This window comes from Pterocles gutturalis, unplaced genomic scaffold (assembly GCF_000699245.1).
Source record: "Pterocles gutturalis isolate BGI_N339 unplaced genomic scaffold, ASM69924v1 scaffold47197, whole genome shotgun sequence".
Lineage (NCBI taxonomy): Eukaryota > Metazoa > Chordata > Aves > Pterocliformes > Pteroclidae > Pterocles > Pterocles gutturalis.
In genome coordinates this window covers 1-19,562 of record NW_010111923.1, presented here as the reverse complement: position 1 = coordinate 19,562, position 19,562 = coordinate 1, and the positions used below count along the sequence as shown (strand labels likewise).

Genomic DNA, 19,562 nt, shown 5'->3' with positions numbered 1-19,562 from the left:
ACCTTAATGATTCTATGATTCTAAGTATTAGTAAAACAGAAGTACATAATCTGAATTATATGCAGACAATGGCTTCCAAATTATGCTGGTCAGTAAACATCTTTAGCAAACAAGGACAATATTCATATTTGCTATTGTTAAGACCCAGTTATATACTTAAAACATATGACTGTACCATAGATAGAAGTGTACTCACCTGTCCATTAAAGCATCTTCAAGCAATGGTGTAACAGCATAAATGTAATCTTTTCCCATCTCTCCAATATATTCAAAAAGGAAAGAAAGAGATTTTAACACACCATTCTGGACATTCAGTTCTGGAACTCTGTATTCATTCATGAGTGCAGGCAGCACTGTGAAAGGCGAGCATGTTTCAGCTACAATAGCGATTGCTACTGTGGTACATACTCTGTTCTGCCTTTCCTGTACTTTCAGGTTATTTAGCAGTGTAGCCAATACATCGTGAGGTCTGGAAGAGATAACATGTGCATCCATGTCAATACATTCAGTGAGGATTGGAATAAAATTACTTGAGTTTCAAACAGCACGTGACAGAAAAGTATGGCTTAGCCCTTAAAAAATGTTTAGGTAACTGGGAAACAACATAAACCACGAAACTGTCAAACAGCGTAAACAACTGCATGATCTTACTTTCATAACCAACTTTTTTTACCTTCTCTAGACAGCTTTTTTCCTGCATTCCGTTCTGCCTCTTTTAAACCCTAGAGGACAGGAGTAGCCTCCCCACTATTACTCTGATCCAACAGGTAATTGCAAACTTGCATAAAACCATACACATTGACAGAGACAGGCAATGTCCTGTATATGTAAGTGCAGTTACGGCAGTCCTTGTCTGCTTGCTGTATCTGCATTAAGTCAGTATTTAAGAATATGCATAAAGAAAAGAATTGTGCTTCATTCTACAATTTACTGACTTACGGTAAAAAATCCTTCGCAAATCAATAAAAGTATTGATTTTGGGAAAAGTAAGAGAAGAAAGATTGAGTATTTAAAGAAGAGTTTATGAAAGAATAAAGAGAGGGTCTGAATGCACATCACAGCATCAAAAATTCATGAGACATACAGCTCTTACTACCTAATTACACTCTAGCCTTGCTAGTTTACAAACTTAGTTCAAAAGTGCAGTACCCTATGTTAATGAAGAATGTGTGACTGTTGTCTCCTTCTACAAAATGAGTAAAATCAAGTCTACACATTTAACACATTAAATGTAAAGAAGTTTGAATGTTTCTAATAAGAAAACTCACAATCACCACTATATTAGGTAGCTGTGTGTAAAAGTGGATAAACACTAGGCCAACTTACCCAATAGCTTTCGCAATATAACCAAAAGTGTTCACTGTGGCTCTTCTGATAGCTTTCTTGTGAGCTTTTAATAATTCAAGCAGTTCAAAGCAGATCCTCATCCATTCTCTTGCTGAAACATACTCTGCACCTCTGAAAGAGAATAAAGTGAGTTACCTCTTCAGTGATGTTAAAAGTTTTTAAATAAAATCACATAAATTGCAGCACTTATTCATTTGCTATCAACAGAAGGATACTGCTTAAGCAATTTCCTTAATTAGGTATCTGTTCACTAGTTAACATACTCAAAATTCATCATATTGTGTGCATTTTAAGTTTGCATAAATGGACAACATACTTCTTACAAAGTGTTTGTAAAATAATATAATTACAATACATTCAACAGAACATCTGGTAAATATATCATCTTAAGTTTTATGCACAACCTCAGAAATATCAAGAAATAGGACAATAAATACCCACATGCCAAACCTCATACTCAGCTTCAGCTTTTGCTACAATAATTGCCCACACAGAGGGTCAAATATTTTATCATTACTCAGCTTACCGATCTGCAATGCGCCCAACAAGATCAATACAATTTTCCTGTACTTTCTCATGTCTGTTCTTCAAAATAGGTGTAAGCCGTGGCAGCAGATCTTTGATTGGTGGCGTCATCTTGTGCATACCTATTGAATTCAAAGAGACATATTTAGTTTTATAATGCCTTTTCATTTTGTTCTTCATCAGGCATGTAATGGATACACAAACGTACCTATAACATTCACAATGGCCTTAAGTGCTCCAAGTATGCTGCCCAGTACTTCAGGATATTCTTCACCCAGGTACTCATACAACACAACACCTAAGTGTCCCATCAGTTTTTCCTACAACCAAGTAAAAAGATGTAGAAGTTAATTTTTTTTCCCTCATTACTGTGACATACTACAGCAAATTTGGTAGAAGTCAATACAATACCTCTTGACAGGTCTTCATGACAACTGCAGTACGAGAGATCAGGTCAGCAGCCTGCTGCCTAACTTTAGCTGATTTGTTGTTCAAACGCCACAAAACTGTACCACAGATTTGTGGCAGGTAGGGCTTAACTCTTTTGCCTAGAGCATTAACGACTGTGCCAAAACCATTCAGCATCACAGAATCCTGAGTGCAAAAACAGCAAAGGAAAAATCAGACCAACAGCAACATTATGTTTTAATTAAACTTGACACCATCTAGAATTGCTATTAAAATCCAAACATTCAAGAACTTGTTTCTGGATTTCATTGATTAGAGCAAAAAAAGGATTGTAAAAATCTAACTTAAAAGCATACATTCTGTACAACTAACAGTGAGCCAGCTTACAACTAAAGTGAACCAAATACTAAATATCCATGGCCATACCTCTGTGGTCTGTTCCTGAAAGGCGTACAAGATACCATCAATAAGTTGTTCTTCCAGTTTATGATCAATGTCTGCCGCCCCCAGATTTCCCATTATCTTCTCAATTGTTTCCATGACCATTTTTCTGTACTGCTCAGCCTCATCTTTCAGATCATCCACAATTCTAGAAATAATTTCTGCTGCTCCAACTTTATTTGCAAGCTCCACAGTTGTATCAACCAACTGAAATATAAAAATGTTAAGTAAACATTGTCAAAATCTGATTTCTACACCTTGAAAATAAATTACCCTCATCTGACGAGGAGAAACAGCATCATACATGTTAAGCACACTACAAACAACTGTTTCTACCTTTAGAAATCATCCAGATTTTAAACACCACAAATGGGGTGAAGTGCCCCAACTCACAACTGATGTAGACTCCTATTGACAGATGTAAAACGTCTTGATAGTCTCATAAGAATTTGACAATCTTCTAGCTATGCAACTCCTAAATTGCTAGTCCCAGTTTCAAGACATAGAAGACAAAATTAAGCATCTATCCCAAATGAACATTCTAATGTAAATTTTGTTCTGCTGTAAATAATTGTGCAACTAAAAAAAACCCAAATACCTGTCTGTAATTTCTTCTGTCCAATGCCATTCTGTGCTGCCAGAAGTGTTTGAAAAAAGGTGGCAAGATTTCTGTTTTAATGTAGTTTGCTTCAACACCATCTGTACCACAACACTGCTTTACCACCTGACATGAAATAAAAATCCAACAATTTTAATTCTGTGTAGGGTTTGGGTGGGTTTGGGGTAGGGGAGCTTTTTGCCTTTTTTTTTTTTTAAGAAAAGGCCATACATACATACTCAATATTAATGCTAAACAATCATTCTGATATACCTTCAACACAATTTTTTTCATCTCTTCATCAGGAGACTGGAACTCTCTGATAAGGATTAGCATGACTTCTCTGGTGTAATAGTTTGCATACTCAGCATCCATGAGTGGAATCAGGTAACCAATAGCCTTCAAAAAGGCAGCCAAACCCTATTTAAATGCAGAAATATATCTCTAATGAGTTAAAGATATACATACATTTCCGTTCAAACCAAATAAAGTATTTTAGATATACCTTTCCTCTGTGTTGACGTATACCCTTCCATAAAGGCTTCAGAACAGAATCAAATGACTCAATACCATAGGGAGTAGCTGCCTCAGCCAAAGCAGCAATAGCCAAAGCACTGATGGTACGAACTTTCTGCTGCTCATCCACCAGACCTGCAAAAGATAGTGTTTAGTACCACTTCTTGTGACTTAAGCAAAACCAGAGGGGCAGCATAAAGGGGCTTAACTTATTTTCAGGAAAACTGAACCACAATTCCTCTTCCACAGTCAGACAAACTGTGTGTCAAAAGCACACACCAAACAAGGACCTTACTATTACTGGGCCTCACTGGGGTATGAAAAATTTTCCAAATATAAAGTGAATTTAAAAAATCTTTGCCTGGGAAAGAAGAACTTACCATGTTCAATAATTTCAACCAAGCTCCTGAGATGAGGCAAGATAGCACAACCCATAAGAATAGCAATCTGCTGCACAATCTTGATGCCAGTATGCCTAGCCTGCCAAGATTTTTTGCTTTTACAGACAGCTTTCAAGAAGGGTAACAGAGAAGGAATGCCCAAAGCAGAGGCAACGACAGCAAAGGCTCGAGCTGTTGTATTTCGGACATATTCATCCATATTATCAATATCAGGTCGCATTGTGGAGATCATTGTTGCCAAACCAGCAGCCTGAAGGAAAAACACACAAAACATACCAACTGGATTTACAAACAGCAGTTAATTCTTCTGTCATGCCTATAAACACGCAGCTAATGTAAGCTAACTCGGTGCCTTAGTGAAAGACAGAACTTTACCTTAGCCAAGTTTGAAATAATTTCTCTGCCTTCCACTCTAGCATAGTAGTCTTCATCAATCAGCAATGGTTCAATGACAACAAGAATCTGAAAAAGATTAACAAATTAATATTTGCTTTCATTAATACTTTTAGTAATATTTCTAGCCCTACTAGATTCTGGGAAACGGAGGTGATTCCATGGATCCTAGCTTAAAGCTTTATGATGACCAGAAAAAAATTTAGATCTATTATGCTCTTTTTACAGCTATTTGTATCTAAAGGACCTGGCCTGGAGACACCATCTACATCTGATAAGATGCCCCTCCCACCCCCAAGTGTGCATTATATAATTTTTACATCATGCCTTAATACTATAAAGCCCAGACTTTGATCACACTACAAGAAGTTAAAGTTTGGCTTAAGAAGAAATATGAAAGGCAATTACATTAAAAAACCATGGTACCATCCTCTTCTGATATGCAAATACATACTTCTCCCATCAATGATCAGAAAAAGCAAATCAAAGATGAAACAGTGAACTGCAACAGACCTTGTGTACATATGGTCGGACCAAGTCATCCAGTTTGTAAAGAATTCTGTCAATGACTTTGACAAGCAAGTGACGCTCCTGATCTTCAAGCGTTGGTGACATCAGCAGAGGCAGAATCTGATTAAACAATGGTCCTGCTCCAAATTCCCGAGCTTTATCAGTAATTTGTCGCAATGCAGCCTAAACAAAACCAAACAGCCTATCAGTTAAACTAGGAAACAACACTGAAAATTACAAAACAGGTAGATATTAACCAAGTTAAAATGTAATACACTGTAACCACAGGCTTCAAAATACTTGCTCCTCTCACTGCAAAACTCTACTGCAAACAACTCTATGCTGATCTGTTTAAAAACGAATGTATAAAGAGAAACACCCTGATGTTAGCTCCCAGATGTTCCATTTTCAAGAAAAGCATGCTCCTGGTCCAATAGAAAGAACGGCTTCATCTGAAAAGCAGCTTATACAGCACTTACTTGCATCTAGGCAGCTTGGTGTTATGGTCAATTTGGAGCAAAACCGCACAGAAAAAAATGCTAGCGTATTGCATCATGTGTAAGGCTGAAACTTAAAACTAAGAGCTACACTGCCAATTTTAAGTGTAAGAAGTAAAATCCAGAACATGCCCTGTAAGAAAACAGCACTATATATTTAGTTTCTCATAATTGTAAAAAAAAAATTATATTAGCCATATACTACTTAGTGACTGACATTACTGTACAAAGAGCAGCAATAATAAATTACATTGAATGACAAAAAAAGCCACACAGATACTGAAGAAGAAGAAAGCACTAAACAGATATCAAAGTTTAGGAGATGATCTTAGAGACTCCCACAGACAACTGAAACTAAACCTGAAAACAAATGCAGAGTTTTGAAAAATTAAATTCGATAAACACATCTGACAATTCATCTTACCTTTCTCATAGGAGGTGTGCCATTCTTTATTTTCAGAAGTAATTTCATTATTTTTCTCTCTTTCTGTTCTTCAGGACTCAGAGTTGATTCATCAACATCAACCTACAAATAATTCCAGACAAATAAATATGCATTGCTACATGTTCAAAATAAATCAGGAAACTTTAATCAGCGTGAGTGAAATCTCACTTACCAGCAGTTTATCAAAGTATTGGATATCATCTGGTTTTAGGAATGGAAGATTGCCAGATGGCTGGTCATTAACACTCTTCATAGTCCGGTCTTCTGTCTGCATGTGGAATCCAGTCATACCACCCAAAGGTGTTGGAGTTGCTGTAAGTTTACGAGCCGGTGTGCGAATAGGTACATAACCAGCTGGCGGGGGAAGAACCTACAGAAGAAAGAATAAACTTTACCTTATCACAACAGATACAAAAGGAGGAAGGCATCTAATACAAACCATTACTAAACTTATATCTTCCATTTTACTTGTTCGAGGATTTGTGGAAGCGTTGTTGAACATTAAGTTCCACGTCCACAGCCATACAAACAAGTACACCTTGATAGTTTGTATTTGTGCCTACCCCGTATGGACAATATTTCAGAAGAAAGCTCACCTCCGCCACTGAGAGCTTGGATAATAAACTTTACAAAGTATTAAAGAAACACTGCAATATCTGTTCAACACAGTGTACCTGCTAACTTAGAATTTGCGACACTCTTCTATGTTTTTCTACATCTGGACTTAATATTTTTATCAGTCCATTCAGAGCTCATTTCTGGCCTTGACAGGCATTCCCGACATCAAGAAGCAGAATAACAACTGGCCTTTGAGATCATCTTTTGTTCTCCCTTTCTAATGGACTTACAATAAATCAGTAACCAAACCAAATAAACATCTATAATCAATACTTAATGTGAAACATTCTACTTCTGGGACAACCTAAGTTTTAAAAAAAAAATTCAATACCCCTGGCAGAAAAATACCAATCACGGTCCACTGTATCTTAATGCAGATGAATTACCTTATATCCTTCTGGAAACATAGCATCCAATTCTTCATCAGAAAGCGGTCTGTTTCTCTCATCAATTTCCCTTTCCCAACGCCAAGCCTGCAGCTGTTCAGGAGTCATGCTCATAATATGACCTATATTCAAATTAAAAAACAATTTAAAGAAAATATTTTTTTAAAAATCTTCTGTATGCAGAAGGATTTGACTTCTTTACTTAACCTTTAAGTGCTCTTTTGAGCCACAGTTTCCATAGCACTTGAAATCTGTAGCCAGTAACCTATCAAACTTTTAGAGAGCCTTTTACCTATTTTTCACCAACCAAATTGAACAGGAACAGGGATAAAACCTTAGTCTCAGTTCTCCAGAACTGAGTTGCTGTGGGCATTCAAAATGGTAAACTGAGCATATACTGACTGCTTTCATACAGGCAGGAGAATATGTTAGGCAGAACTCTATTGCAAAATACAATATAAAGGTAAATGTTTCATTTCCACAAAAGAAAGTGAAGCCTTAGAGAATGGACTGGGCTTACCTGGTGTAGGAGTTGCCATGTTCATAGCTGGTGTACCAATGGGTGTTTTTCCAGGTGTCAGAACAGGAGTGCTGCCACCCATCTGGCTAGCAGGTGTTTCATCCCATCGCGACTTTCTCTTACTTGCTCCTGGGGTTGGTGTCTCACCAATGGAGTCACCACCTCTATCCGTACGAGGTGTCTCAGCCCATCCGCTACCATGTCCCGGCGTATCTAAGGAAAAAACAAAACAACTGTTGCAGAAAGCTGAACAGTATATACTCCAACTACAGCATCAATATCCAAACCCATTTTCAATATCTCATCCTCATGTCTACACAAATCAACAAGTATCAAACAAATATACTAGACAAAAAGTAAAGCCTACTTTGGTGAATATTGAAGTAACACAGGCATTACACTAAAAACATCCAACAGAGAATTTATGAAAAAAGCATGTCACCTTCTTGCTGAATCTTAGCATAAATAGACAAAATTCTAAAAAATACAAAAGAACTCAGATATTCTGGAAATTGGGCAAAGTACTCCACATACTCTCTTGACAAATGCATTAAGGAACAGTGGTGTTTCATTGTTCTCTGACACAAGCCTAGTTCAAATTAGGCTGGTGAGAAAACGCTTCCAAAATTTGTTTCAATCCTAACTTCTTGAAAAAAAATAAACAGTTCAAAAACAACACACACAAATGTATCACAAAAAGCAATTCAACATGAGCTCCTTTATTATGTCCTTCACATATTAAAATCCCAACCTGAAGCAGTCACTAGATATACCAGAAAACTTTGATTCAATTTTTGAGCCGAGGTGCTTTCACAGATGCCAGTTAAACTAACAGGCAGAATTCAATGCTACAAACTCAAGACAAAAACATCACATTAACCACTAGATGTCAGAATATAACTACTTCTTGTCTGACTTCTGAATCTATTGTTTATTTCAGGTGAAAAAATGCTACACAACCATTCAAAACTTATTATGCACTTTCCAGTTCCCCATAAATACCTCTTTCTGTTTTAGGTGTTTCATCCCATCGATTTTTACGTGCACTGGAAGTGGCACCTCCATGGCCTGGTGTTGCATGACCAGGTGTGTCCCGTCCAGGTGTGGCAGCTCCTGCTGGTGTATGACTGGGAGTTGGATCCCATATTTTCGAGCCTGGGGTGGCACCAGGAGTTTCGCTACCCTTTGCACGGCCTGGAGTTTCATCCCATCGCAGAGATGGCGTATGTCCAGGAGTCTATCCAAGACAAAACCAAAACCAGTAATATCTCTCACGTTATACAGTAAAAGACTAATAGCTATTATTTTTAGTACACTAAGAAACTTCCAAAATTCAGGAGGATTAGCATTAATAATGTCTTCTGTAGAGAAGCTGATGAACACTAGGATTATTACCTCTGCTTGATCCCAACTGGATAACTTTTTAGGTGTAGCACCAGGAGTCTGATCAGCTGTCTGATCCCAACGCCGTTTGCGTTTTGAAGGTGGCTGAGATGCGGCTCCATTGACCACTTTAAGCTCTCCAGCCTTAGCTTTTTCAGCTAGTTGTTGCCTAATTTCCCTCTGTTCACGGGCACAAAAAGACAAACATAAGAAACAGATTTCTTAAGAAGGCCTCCTCAGATTATACCTTTAAAAGAGATTTTTCAACTGTATCATATCTTTTTATGCTATTTTTTGAGGTTTTGCTCAAATAACATGCAATTAGCTACTGTTTAAATTTCAAGTTCATTCTCCTATACTGACAGAGCAGCTACATGTTTGGAGGGGCTGTTTTAAGTTGATTTCTTATAAAAGCCATTATTACAACAAATGCAAAAGCATGGAAACTTTTGAGTGCTATCAGTTTCTGGCACCTACAGGTATGCCTTAAAACCATTAGACATCTGTTTCAAACAAGTTCCACTTCAGTAAGTTAAAGGTGGGTGAATTAGAAAATGTGTTCACGAGTTATATCCCACAACAATAAAAAGCCCTGAAATTCTTATTTAACATTCTGAGATGACATTGTTAAAACAGCACATTAACCCAGACTGTTTTTCACTCATCAATGGAACGACAACAGCAAGATTGTGAAAATTATGAACTAATTCCTCAATTAATCTAAGTCAAGTAGGGTAAAACAATATAAATCTACAGAGGTCACTGTCACTGGACCTACAAAATCTTGCTCCAATTAACAAGATGAATTTTTAATAGCCATGAATAAAGATTTAAAACCAAGTGTCAACCTTACACCAGTGCCTAGTACTGCAACACCTGTTGTAAGTGCCTCAACAAAAGCCTTTTAAAATCTCCCTGGATTCGCTTCACACAGAGCTCACAAAACCAAACACCTGACACTGAATACCCCTCAGCAACTGTTAAGTCTTTGTCTCTCATCCTCTGAAATAAAATAAACAACAAAAAGTCCAAGCGCTATCAAAAAATCCAGATTAAAATATAATGAAACTAACTCTGCCTCCATTGTTTAGGTATTACACAGAACAGATGTTTCTCCAAAACTTTCATCTTTAAATTCTGCTGACTTTCAACATGTGAAGAACAGGATTTTCCAAAGAAAAGGACTTTTAAATCAAGACAAAAAGTCAACAGAATTTCCATTCCCACTTTCTTAACATGCTTTCAGAGGTTTTAAAATGAAAATAAGTTGAAAGACCTCCCCACACACACCTCTTCTTTTGTTAAATGCTGTTCACGCATAACATCCATGTACGTTCTGGCATTCATTTTAGGATCTGGTGTCTTCCCTCCTGTGGAAAAGAACAGCAACAGGAATGGAGCACAATGAGTACAGGATAAGCAGAAACTACTGACTTTTTCTATTGTCCTGCTCTAATATTATATTATTGTATGATGATTTAATTTTACTTTTTGATTGAAAATTTTTAAAATTACATTTATCTTACGTTTATTCAGTTTGCTGACCAATTTAACCTGTTTGAACACAAACATAACTACTGCAGTTTTGAACAAATATTTTAAAGCCGATATAAATGATAAAATGACAACACAGTTAAGAGTCTTCAGAAGTGATGGGTTCCTGGGTTGCTAATCCGGAATACGTACACTTTCGTGCCTTTGTCTCCATCAGCAGTTCTGACTTCAAGCAGCAGAATAGAAGCCTAGAAAATTATCTCTTTACCATTAGTAACACTTTGGAAAGATATTTATATTCAAAACATTACCTTGTGTAAGCTGTTAAATCCTAGTTATTATCTGACTATACATAACTACTGCATACCTAAGTAATGTTTAAAATGTTTTACCATAAAGACCCATCTATAAGTTTGACAAATATGGACACGTCTCCCAGATCTTCTAGTGTCATATTGTACAAGGGCTCCGTTAAAAAAAAAACAAAACAAAAAACCCCAAAAAAATGTTTGATAACACTTTCCCCCTCTTCTCAAGGTACAATTGTGATTGGGAGCTGAATGCAATACAGTACAAATACCACCATAATGATACTCACAGGTAATGGGTTTTGTACACCGTATGTTGTTTTATGCTGTGTATCTTGAGTTAATTAAACTTTTAAATACTTTACAAGAAGCCCAACTTTATAAAAATTAGACTTGTCACAAAAAACACTTTTGTTTAAGAAAAATGTGCAGATTTGCTACACAAGTGGTATAGCATTATAATTAAGGGAAAAAAATAAACTTCTTAAACATTTCTATGCTGAAGATCATTGCCCAATTGGCTGTGTCATTCTGACACTAGCTTTGATAGGACTTTCCTTTGGAATACTTTTTCACCATAATCTACACAGGATGTGTTGAACTGCACCCTTAAGAATGCAGACAGGACTGGCATATAGCAGTACTGCTGTAGGAGAGAAATTAAGGACAGTTAGTATGGGCCTGTGAATTCTGACAATACATGTTTATATCAATTACAATTAAGCAAGTAAAATAATTAATGTCCCTATTCATTCATGCAGGCTGAAATTGTCATTCATAAAACCTGCAAAATAGCTATTAAGCCAAAAGGCACCTTATTGCCACATGTGAAACTCACTCACCTGAAGAAAGTTTCTGTCAGACCCACTAATACCCCTTTTTCCTGAGTTGCATTCTAAAATTATCAGAACAGACTTGAACTATTAATAGTATCAAAGTCTTATATATGCTTTTGCTTCTTTTAGCTATACCACCTAAGTTTACATAAGATGGTAAGAGTTAGGTGCTCTATTTTGAGAACTAGCATTTCAAAAGAAATAACCCTGTAAATCTATGCCTTGGAATGAAAACTTTCAAGGTACTGAAAGAATTTGAGCACTCAACACACAAGTTCTTCAAAGTATAATGCACAACCCAAAACAAAATGAAAAGAGAAACCTTTAACCCTTTGTGTTTCTATGGCAATGGCTCATTATTTTCTTGTCCTTCTACCTGGAAAGAAAACTTGTATTATAAAGATGAAGAATATGGCATCTAGGTTTTCAACCAAGTCTCTATAAAAAGGGGATGTTTAAAACAAAACTAAGTTTATAGGCATGCCAACAGAAATCAAAGGGCTAAAGACAAAGACAACAAATTTCATAAAGGGTATAGAAAAGTCGGAATAAATTACCATCTGCAAAAGGATCAAGACGCTCAGGGGAAATTATCATCATCCGCCTGTGCTTTTTGTACTCATCTTCCCGATCCGCAATCTTTTGAGGACGGTGTTCTGCAAAAGGATCATACTAAAAACCAAAAAAAGTTTGTTAGTCACATATGAAAAAACATATATATGAAAAGTGTCTGGTGACCATAAGCCTGTATTCATTTTCAGTATTACTAAAAAGACCTACTTTACTTTTAATCTCAGCTATGTAGGGATGCCAGAACACTATGCTAATATAAATTTTACTTCTGTAACTGGGATTTACTTTTTTTAAACACAGAATTTCTTATGAAACAACTTCTGACAAAAATTCACTATTTTAAGAAGTTTATTCTCTTGTTACCATAGTGAGGTACCATAGTACCTCACACTGTCAACCTTCGCCCTTCTTTTTGCAGAGGAACTTAGCGCTATTTTATATGCTTTTAAATTTGACAGAAAACTCCAGGAGTATAAAACCTAAATGATTACATTTTCTTTACAAAAACAGAAGTATAAAGGACATTAAGTTTTCCAGTTATTTTAATTTTTGATGTATCTGACCTATCAAAAAAAAAATTTTTAGTAGTTTAGTGTGTATACCCACATTGCCTTTACATGCAGAAATGCTATTTTTATCACCCTGTGGAATTCTAAACTAAAGCAGAAACAAGCTTAAAGCAAAATTAAAATACCATAGCCATTTACATACATCTTGTATTTTCAGATGACCTGGTCTCAAAAAACTTTCACACTTCTTTCCCATAATACCTACAACAGTATTTTATTGTGCCTTCAGCTAAGATGTACCTGTTCAGTAGACTGTGGTATGTCATTAAGCAATGCCACTGGAGCATGGTACCCTGGCTTCTTCTGGCCAAGCAAACTCGTAGAAGGGTAGTCATCATCATCCTATCAGTAAAAAGACGTGGCAAGTTTGTCATGTTGATATTATATTTAGACAAAATAATGTCAAATTAACACACTGCGGTCATGGAAAAGATTAAAATGGATAACTAGAAGAGTTAATCCAAAATTTTAATTCAAATTACATTACAAATTCAAGCTTTTTCATATAGCTTGTTTTATTACTCCCAAACTGCTGAATCAGACAAACCTACCCACATCACTAAAAATATAACTTTTTCTCTACAAGACTGAAGTATTTTGCAATACACTACAGTTAATCAAGCATGCTGTCGACACTAGTTACACAAAATGTCTGTGCTCTCTATTAGCACTACTGATATAGTTCTTTAGGCGGCATGCGGAAACTGGTGCACAGAAACTCAAACCATTTTTTTCTTAAAAGACAGATAGATACAGAAAAAAACTTCAGTTAATAACCCTCTAAAAAAGCTTCAGTAACAGTGGAAAATTCAGAAGTATATTAATGTTTATTTAGTTATACCTTCTCAATCACAATGGCAATAACAAGTACTCAGAATGTGTAAGATGCTTTTGCTGTCTATTTCCTCAGATTAGTAGCCAATTTCTGGGCAGTAATTTACAGCAACCCAAAAGGAAACCTGGTCTTAAAACTATGAACTTATTTCAGTGAGACCCTGTAATACAAATTTTTAATTACGGAGTTCTTAGAAGTCTACAAATGCTGCACAGTACATCAGTAAAAAAATATATTAATTAGTACTAAACTGAACATAACAATCTTCCTTCCTCAGTGTAATATGTAGTTGCCTACGTATTTATGGTCAGAGCAGTAGTTTGACTGCTCCTGCAACTGAAAACGTGGCCAAGTGTTTAACATTAGAAATTAACATAAAGTAATCTTACAAGCAGGATACATAAGGAGAACATAATACAGCAAAAAAGCCAATTCTCTGAAATACAAAATGAAGTAAAAATAGAAATCTTAAAATAGTCACTTAAGTTTGCTGGCACAAGTTTTATTAGAATTTATTTTTTTTTCACCATCATTTTTCATGTTGGCCACAACAAAAGAACAAAGTTAATCAGTATTAGCCTTGACTGGAATAATTAAGTACCAGGCCCAACTTTTTGCCTTCTGCTTGGTCTACATGACTTTCAAAGGACAATTCATAAAGTACAAGCCAGACTTAGAATTCAGGAGCTTCCCAGGTAAGACATATTTGGATCAATATGGCTTTAATGACAATAACTGCTTTAAATTCAACAACTGCTATTAAAAATTACTCAAAACAAATTCCAAATACTTAGAATGCATGCCCTAAAGAAACAAATACATAAAACCACTTACATCTTCCAATTCAGTTGCTGCAATAGAAGTGACGTATCCAGCAAACCTGCTGTCACTGCCACCATAAATTTCTTGATCGTAATATCCTGTGGAATCAAGGCCTACTCCTTGTGCTTCATCAAGAGCAGGCTTTTTTCCTTGAATTTCTCGAATTTGTGCTTCAATATCTACAGTAAAGACACCAAAAAACAAATCAGGTCTTTTTACACATACACACAAAATGCAATACTCATGTTACTATATACAGCAAACTGTGTTTTTCATCCAATTTCAAAGATCATCTCTAAAGAAATAAACAAATATGACACATAAAACTATAAAATCACAATGATTATTAGCAGCTTTTCCTCAAGCTGTAATATTATCCAGCACAAACTACTTAAATTGTATGTTCTAAAGCAAACTATTCAAACCCAGTGTTAATATATCTCATCTTCCAACAGAGATAGCAGAGAAGGTAATCTACACAACAGTAATATTTCTCAACATTACACTAACACAATACTTGCATGTTGAGTCACTGTCAATGAATGTAATCCTCTCATTAAAAAAGCCTTTCAAAATGTTATCACCAATTAACAAAACAATTTTGCTAATTTAAACAAATCTGTTCAAAAGAGCTACTGCATGAGTTGTCAAATCTGAGAACATTTAATGAAACAACACTGTATTGTGTTATATAACATATTGCAAAGCTGTATTATCTTTGAACAAATAATAATAAAAAACCCCTAATATATCACTGGATACCAAGTTATAAAAAAAAAAGTTAGGAGCAGTTCCTTTTCACTCTGGCAGTTGAAATGTTATTTATTCATGACTATTCCTTTGGCATCACCATCTTTGAAGAGTCTACTATTTGTCTGTACAGCAAAAAACTTACTCTTCAAGAAGGCCAAGTAGGAGCTTTATCATTCTTTCAGCCTATCAGGGTCTGACTCTAATCAACTCTGAGGGGCACCTTTGACCTTAGGAATTTGGTAGTTTCAGAAAGAACACTAACTTGTTTACCCAGAAAACAGGGAACCAAATTAAACCATGCTTTCCTCCTACCTGTTGTAATGCAACAAGAAAATAAGTTACAGCAAACCACCTGTCTTCAAGAAATGTAATTGTGATGTAGGTATATTAAGGCACAGCTAATACCATAAAAATTATTAGCATCTGAATTTTATTTGATTCAATAGATATGTAAAGACAAAGATCCATACAATGTGAATTTCAGTACACCAAAATTATTTTCATGGCCAAAAAAGAACCCCCAAGAGCTGTATTTCATGGCTGAAGGAATATCAAGGATCATGCTTGAGCAGGAGGGTTGGACTATCTGGTCTCAAAAGTCCCTTCCAACCTCAACAATTCTGTGATATTCTTTTTTTAACTTTATACCCAGAAAATTCTCTTTCCCATCTGAAGTGATATTGCCTGCTACATTAACTTGAGGGAGGGAAATTTGTCAATTTACAAAGGCTACAGGAAATTATATTCACAAATAATATTACATCTTGACTATTCACTAGTTTTTAATTATCGTTGCACATCTCTTTTTCAGGACAAACAAATTTCACAAGGTTCTCCCACCGAGATATCTTGCAAAAGACATTATACTACAACATCTGCTAACAAGCACAGCAAAAATTAAGATCAGAATACCTTTTTTTTAAAGCAGCACACAAAGAAACTACTGATGAATTAGGGATCCCTGTCTTGCCCACAGAGCTCTCTGATCATCTTCAGAGGCATACCACATGTATCCTGTTTACCAGTGTCATCTTAAGGCACTTTCATTTTTGTGAAGTTGTCCTATGGTACCATTATGGAACCAATACAACTCAAATACTTCTCTCACAGATTTTTCAGTTATTTCTGTTTCTTACAAAGAGCAGAACAAGTTCCTGGTTCCTTTTGCAGCCTGGTGCAATGCAGCACTCAGGCAAAAGGGGAATACCTGAAGCCTCTGTTGCTACCAAGAACACCACTAAGCACAAGTGCTTTTAGAGTACAATGATATGGCTTCTTATTTCTAAAGAACACACCACCTCTTTAGTAGCATATTAAATCCTGATTGTGCATCCATGGTTGTAACCAACTTCCAACACAAAAAAGCCTACAGATCTTGCCTACAATGCAAAAGCCTTTCCATCATCTGCCCACTGAACCAGCCTGACCACGTAGCTCAGCTAAATAAAGCACCAGCCATGCAGGCCACAAAGATTTGCTTGTGCATGAGCTCCCACCACTGCTACCATCAACAGCCTACTAAAACAGTTGTGGGACTTCTGCAGCAAAAGCATTAATACACTAATATTTTCCTATTAGTAGTTCATACCAATACTTTACATACTAAGGCCTTATTCTCTTATTTTATCTTTACAATATACTTTATAATATACAATACTGAAGAAGGTACAGATCTCATGTGTTATTGGCCTTCTCCTTTAAATTACAATGACTGCAACTGTTTGCAGACTAAGGAGCATTCTCATCTTAGAGCAAAACCTGATGGGTTATCTATATCATAAATGAAACTCCGCATAGGGTCTACAGGGTTAACAAACTCCCACTTATGGCCACTATAATTTTCAAGTAACACCATGCAGTCTCTAACTGCTAGTCTAAATGAAGCACTCTGAAGAGAACATCCATTTGACATGTCACAAAACCCCTTTAACCAGAAAGTCTAAAAGGTCTGCAGCCAGAGGTAGCCTGATTGCCAGTTTAGAAAGCATCACATATTCAGCTGGGAAAGACAACTTTGACATTAAAGATATGTTTACCTTCCTTGATCTAACTGGCACTTTCTTGAAAAAGCTCACACCCTATTTAACAGAGTAATTAAATACAAATCTAATTAAGAAAGAGTGATCACAAAACTTAAAAATACATTGTGTAAAGCAAAGCAAAGTACTTGACTACTTAGTCAACCAGGACATAAACAGAAACTTCAGTCAAAAAGAAAAACAGTAAAGGGAGTAGGATTTAAAACAAAAACAAGTTGGGGGCAGGGGAGAGGATAACATCCTACTGATCATTACTTTTCTGTATCTTATTATATTTAATATATTTTGGTATTTTAAAAGAAGTAACTTTAACATACAATTGATTTGAAACATACAAAAGAATTTTGAATATTATTAAAGTCAACATATTTTAATTCAAAGTCACTGAAAAATCTAACTTGCAGCCAGATCATGACAGCCTTTCTCAAAATATATACTCCATTACCATACAAACAGTTCTACTTGCAACATCTGGGGTACAAGATATTATTGAGCATGAAAAAAAAGAATGAACAATCAGACCCTGTACTGAAGTAGTATTTTGCAGTGTAAATAGTTTCTATGTTTTCATGGCTTATCATATTTTTGCACATTTAGCTTGCCCTGTACAGCTTTATTTCCAGCTACTTTAGCACTCTGGTATGTGCTAGGTCTCCCTCTTATGTTTGGAGATTTCTTTGTTCTTTTCTGAGCAAGAAAGAAAAAGATGCAAATTAAAAACTACTTTTGACAGCATTCAAAACTCAAGCATTTATTGAGGCTTTACAAAAGGCCATTTAAAACTTTACTTTTCAGCCCAAAACAAAGAGTTCCCCCTCAAGCTATGTAACTGAAACAACCTCAAACTGTTCTGAGATCTTTTTCAAGTCGTGTCTTGAACATATCAATCAACAAGTACCTAACAAACAGTAAAAAGATGTGAAAAATCTTCTGAGACTATTTAGTAACAACTCATTTGGAAAATCAGTCAGGAACTGAAAAAAAGTAAGATAGGATAGAACTCAGAAGAAAAATAAGTTGTTCAGCTAATGCCTCCATGTTGGGAATGACAGCATTACATAATCATACCCACTTACACATAATTTTTAATTTAACTACCTAAACTCCCCTCCCTTGAAATCTGTTCTGATACAGCACTAACCAAAACTCATCCAACTGGAAGCATGTCAATGTTCTCATTAAATTTGCCTCAATGATAATCATTTGCATCAATAAAGAAACAATTTAAGTTTAAAAAACAACAGAAATTCTACCATTTTATTATTAAAAGCTGTTTAGATAACACCAGAGGCAGAGCACTGTGATGGGTAACACTCATGTGGGTAGTATCTCACTCGAGCCTTATGCATATAAACAAAAGACAAGACAATTTTTGCAATTCTACAAAAAAATGTTCTGGAATGCTAAAAAAATAAAATCGAATTTTTTTTTTTTTAAAAAACGTGAGTTTAAGCTTTTCTTCATCCATAAACTCAAACTGGGTCTGCAGTGTTAAAGACAACATTAACCTCACTTCCATGGGAGATGACGTCTCTCTATTTGAAAAGTTTTTTCAGTGCAAAACTTAACACCCCCGAATACAATGAATACCTGGGCGCCCTGCCTACCTCACAGTTTACAACCACTGCCCAGAGGTCATTTTGATTAGTGAATTACAGATGTAAATTAAGATAAAAGACACCACATCACCTATCATACACAGAAACATTAATAAAAACCCAAAATAAAACACACAGAAGCAGAAAATTCTAAAAATTCTTCTTCCTTGCCCGAAGATATTTAAAAGTGGGGCAAGCCACTGATATTGTCCAAGAAGAAAGCTTCGATTCCTGCCATAAAGAGCTGGAAGCAGTAGTGAACACAAGCACACAACGCCTCCAAGAATAACAACATACTGCCTATGAAAGTCCTCACTCGTTAAACCGCTCAGAAAACAGTTTTCCTACGTAAACACCCAGCCGGCAGGAAGCCTCCGCGCTAAAACGGCAGCTAAAATGCTTGCAACCTCACACTGTTTTTTTCCCCTCCTTCAGGGCATTTTTCTCACTAGGCACCACGTCGACACGATGCTTAGTAACAGCTCAGGCCATGCTAGCTTCCAGCGAGCAGCACCCGCTCGCTCTGCCTCTCTGGCCTCCTGTTTACCACAGACCCGGGCTGAAGGGCTCGGTCAAGAGATTAAACGTGCGGTATTGGCACTGATGATGCGAAAGAGAGGCAGCGTACAGAGCGATTTTCACTGAGCGCCAGGAGACGCCGGGGCCGCGGGGAGGAGTGCGCAGACATCGGGGACAAGGAGCGGCCTCCGGGCGGTCTTTCGTGAAAGCGCTACTCACCTTCGGCTT

At 36.3% G+C, this 19,562-nt stretch overlaps 1 protein-coding gene across 1 annotated transcript; it reads right to left on the bottom strand.

The window, feature by feature from the left end:
- Window positions 1–196: 196 nt before the first annotated feature.
- On the bottom strand, window positions 197–14,604 carry SF3B1 (splicing factor 3b, subunit 1, 155kDa; the record flags this gene model as incomplete). Its single annotated transcript, XM_010073865.1, has 22 exons — window positions 197–469; window positions 1,327–1,458; window positions 1,874–1,994; window positions 2,081–2,192; window positions 2,284–2,466; window positions 2,707–2,928; window positions 3,320–3,445; window positions 3,593–3,739; window positions 3,825–3,970; window positions 4,216–4,486; window positions 4,612–4,698; window positions 5,143–5,322; window positions 6,061–6,162; window positions 6,254–6,451; window positions 7,086–7,207; window positions 7,606–7,818; window positions 8,608–8,842; window positions 9,001–9,168; window positions 10,279–10,358; window positions 12,184–12,298; window positions 13,009–13,110; window positions 14,438–14,604. Coding segments are annotated over 22 exons (3,502 nt in total), but the record flags the coding sequence as incomplete, so codon positions are not given.
- Between the last annotated feature and the right edge of the window lie 4,958 nt (window positions 14,605–19,562).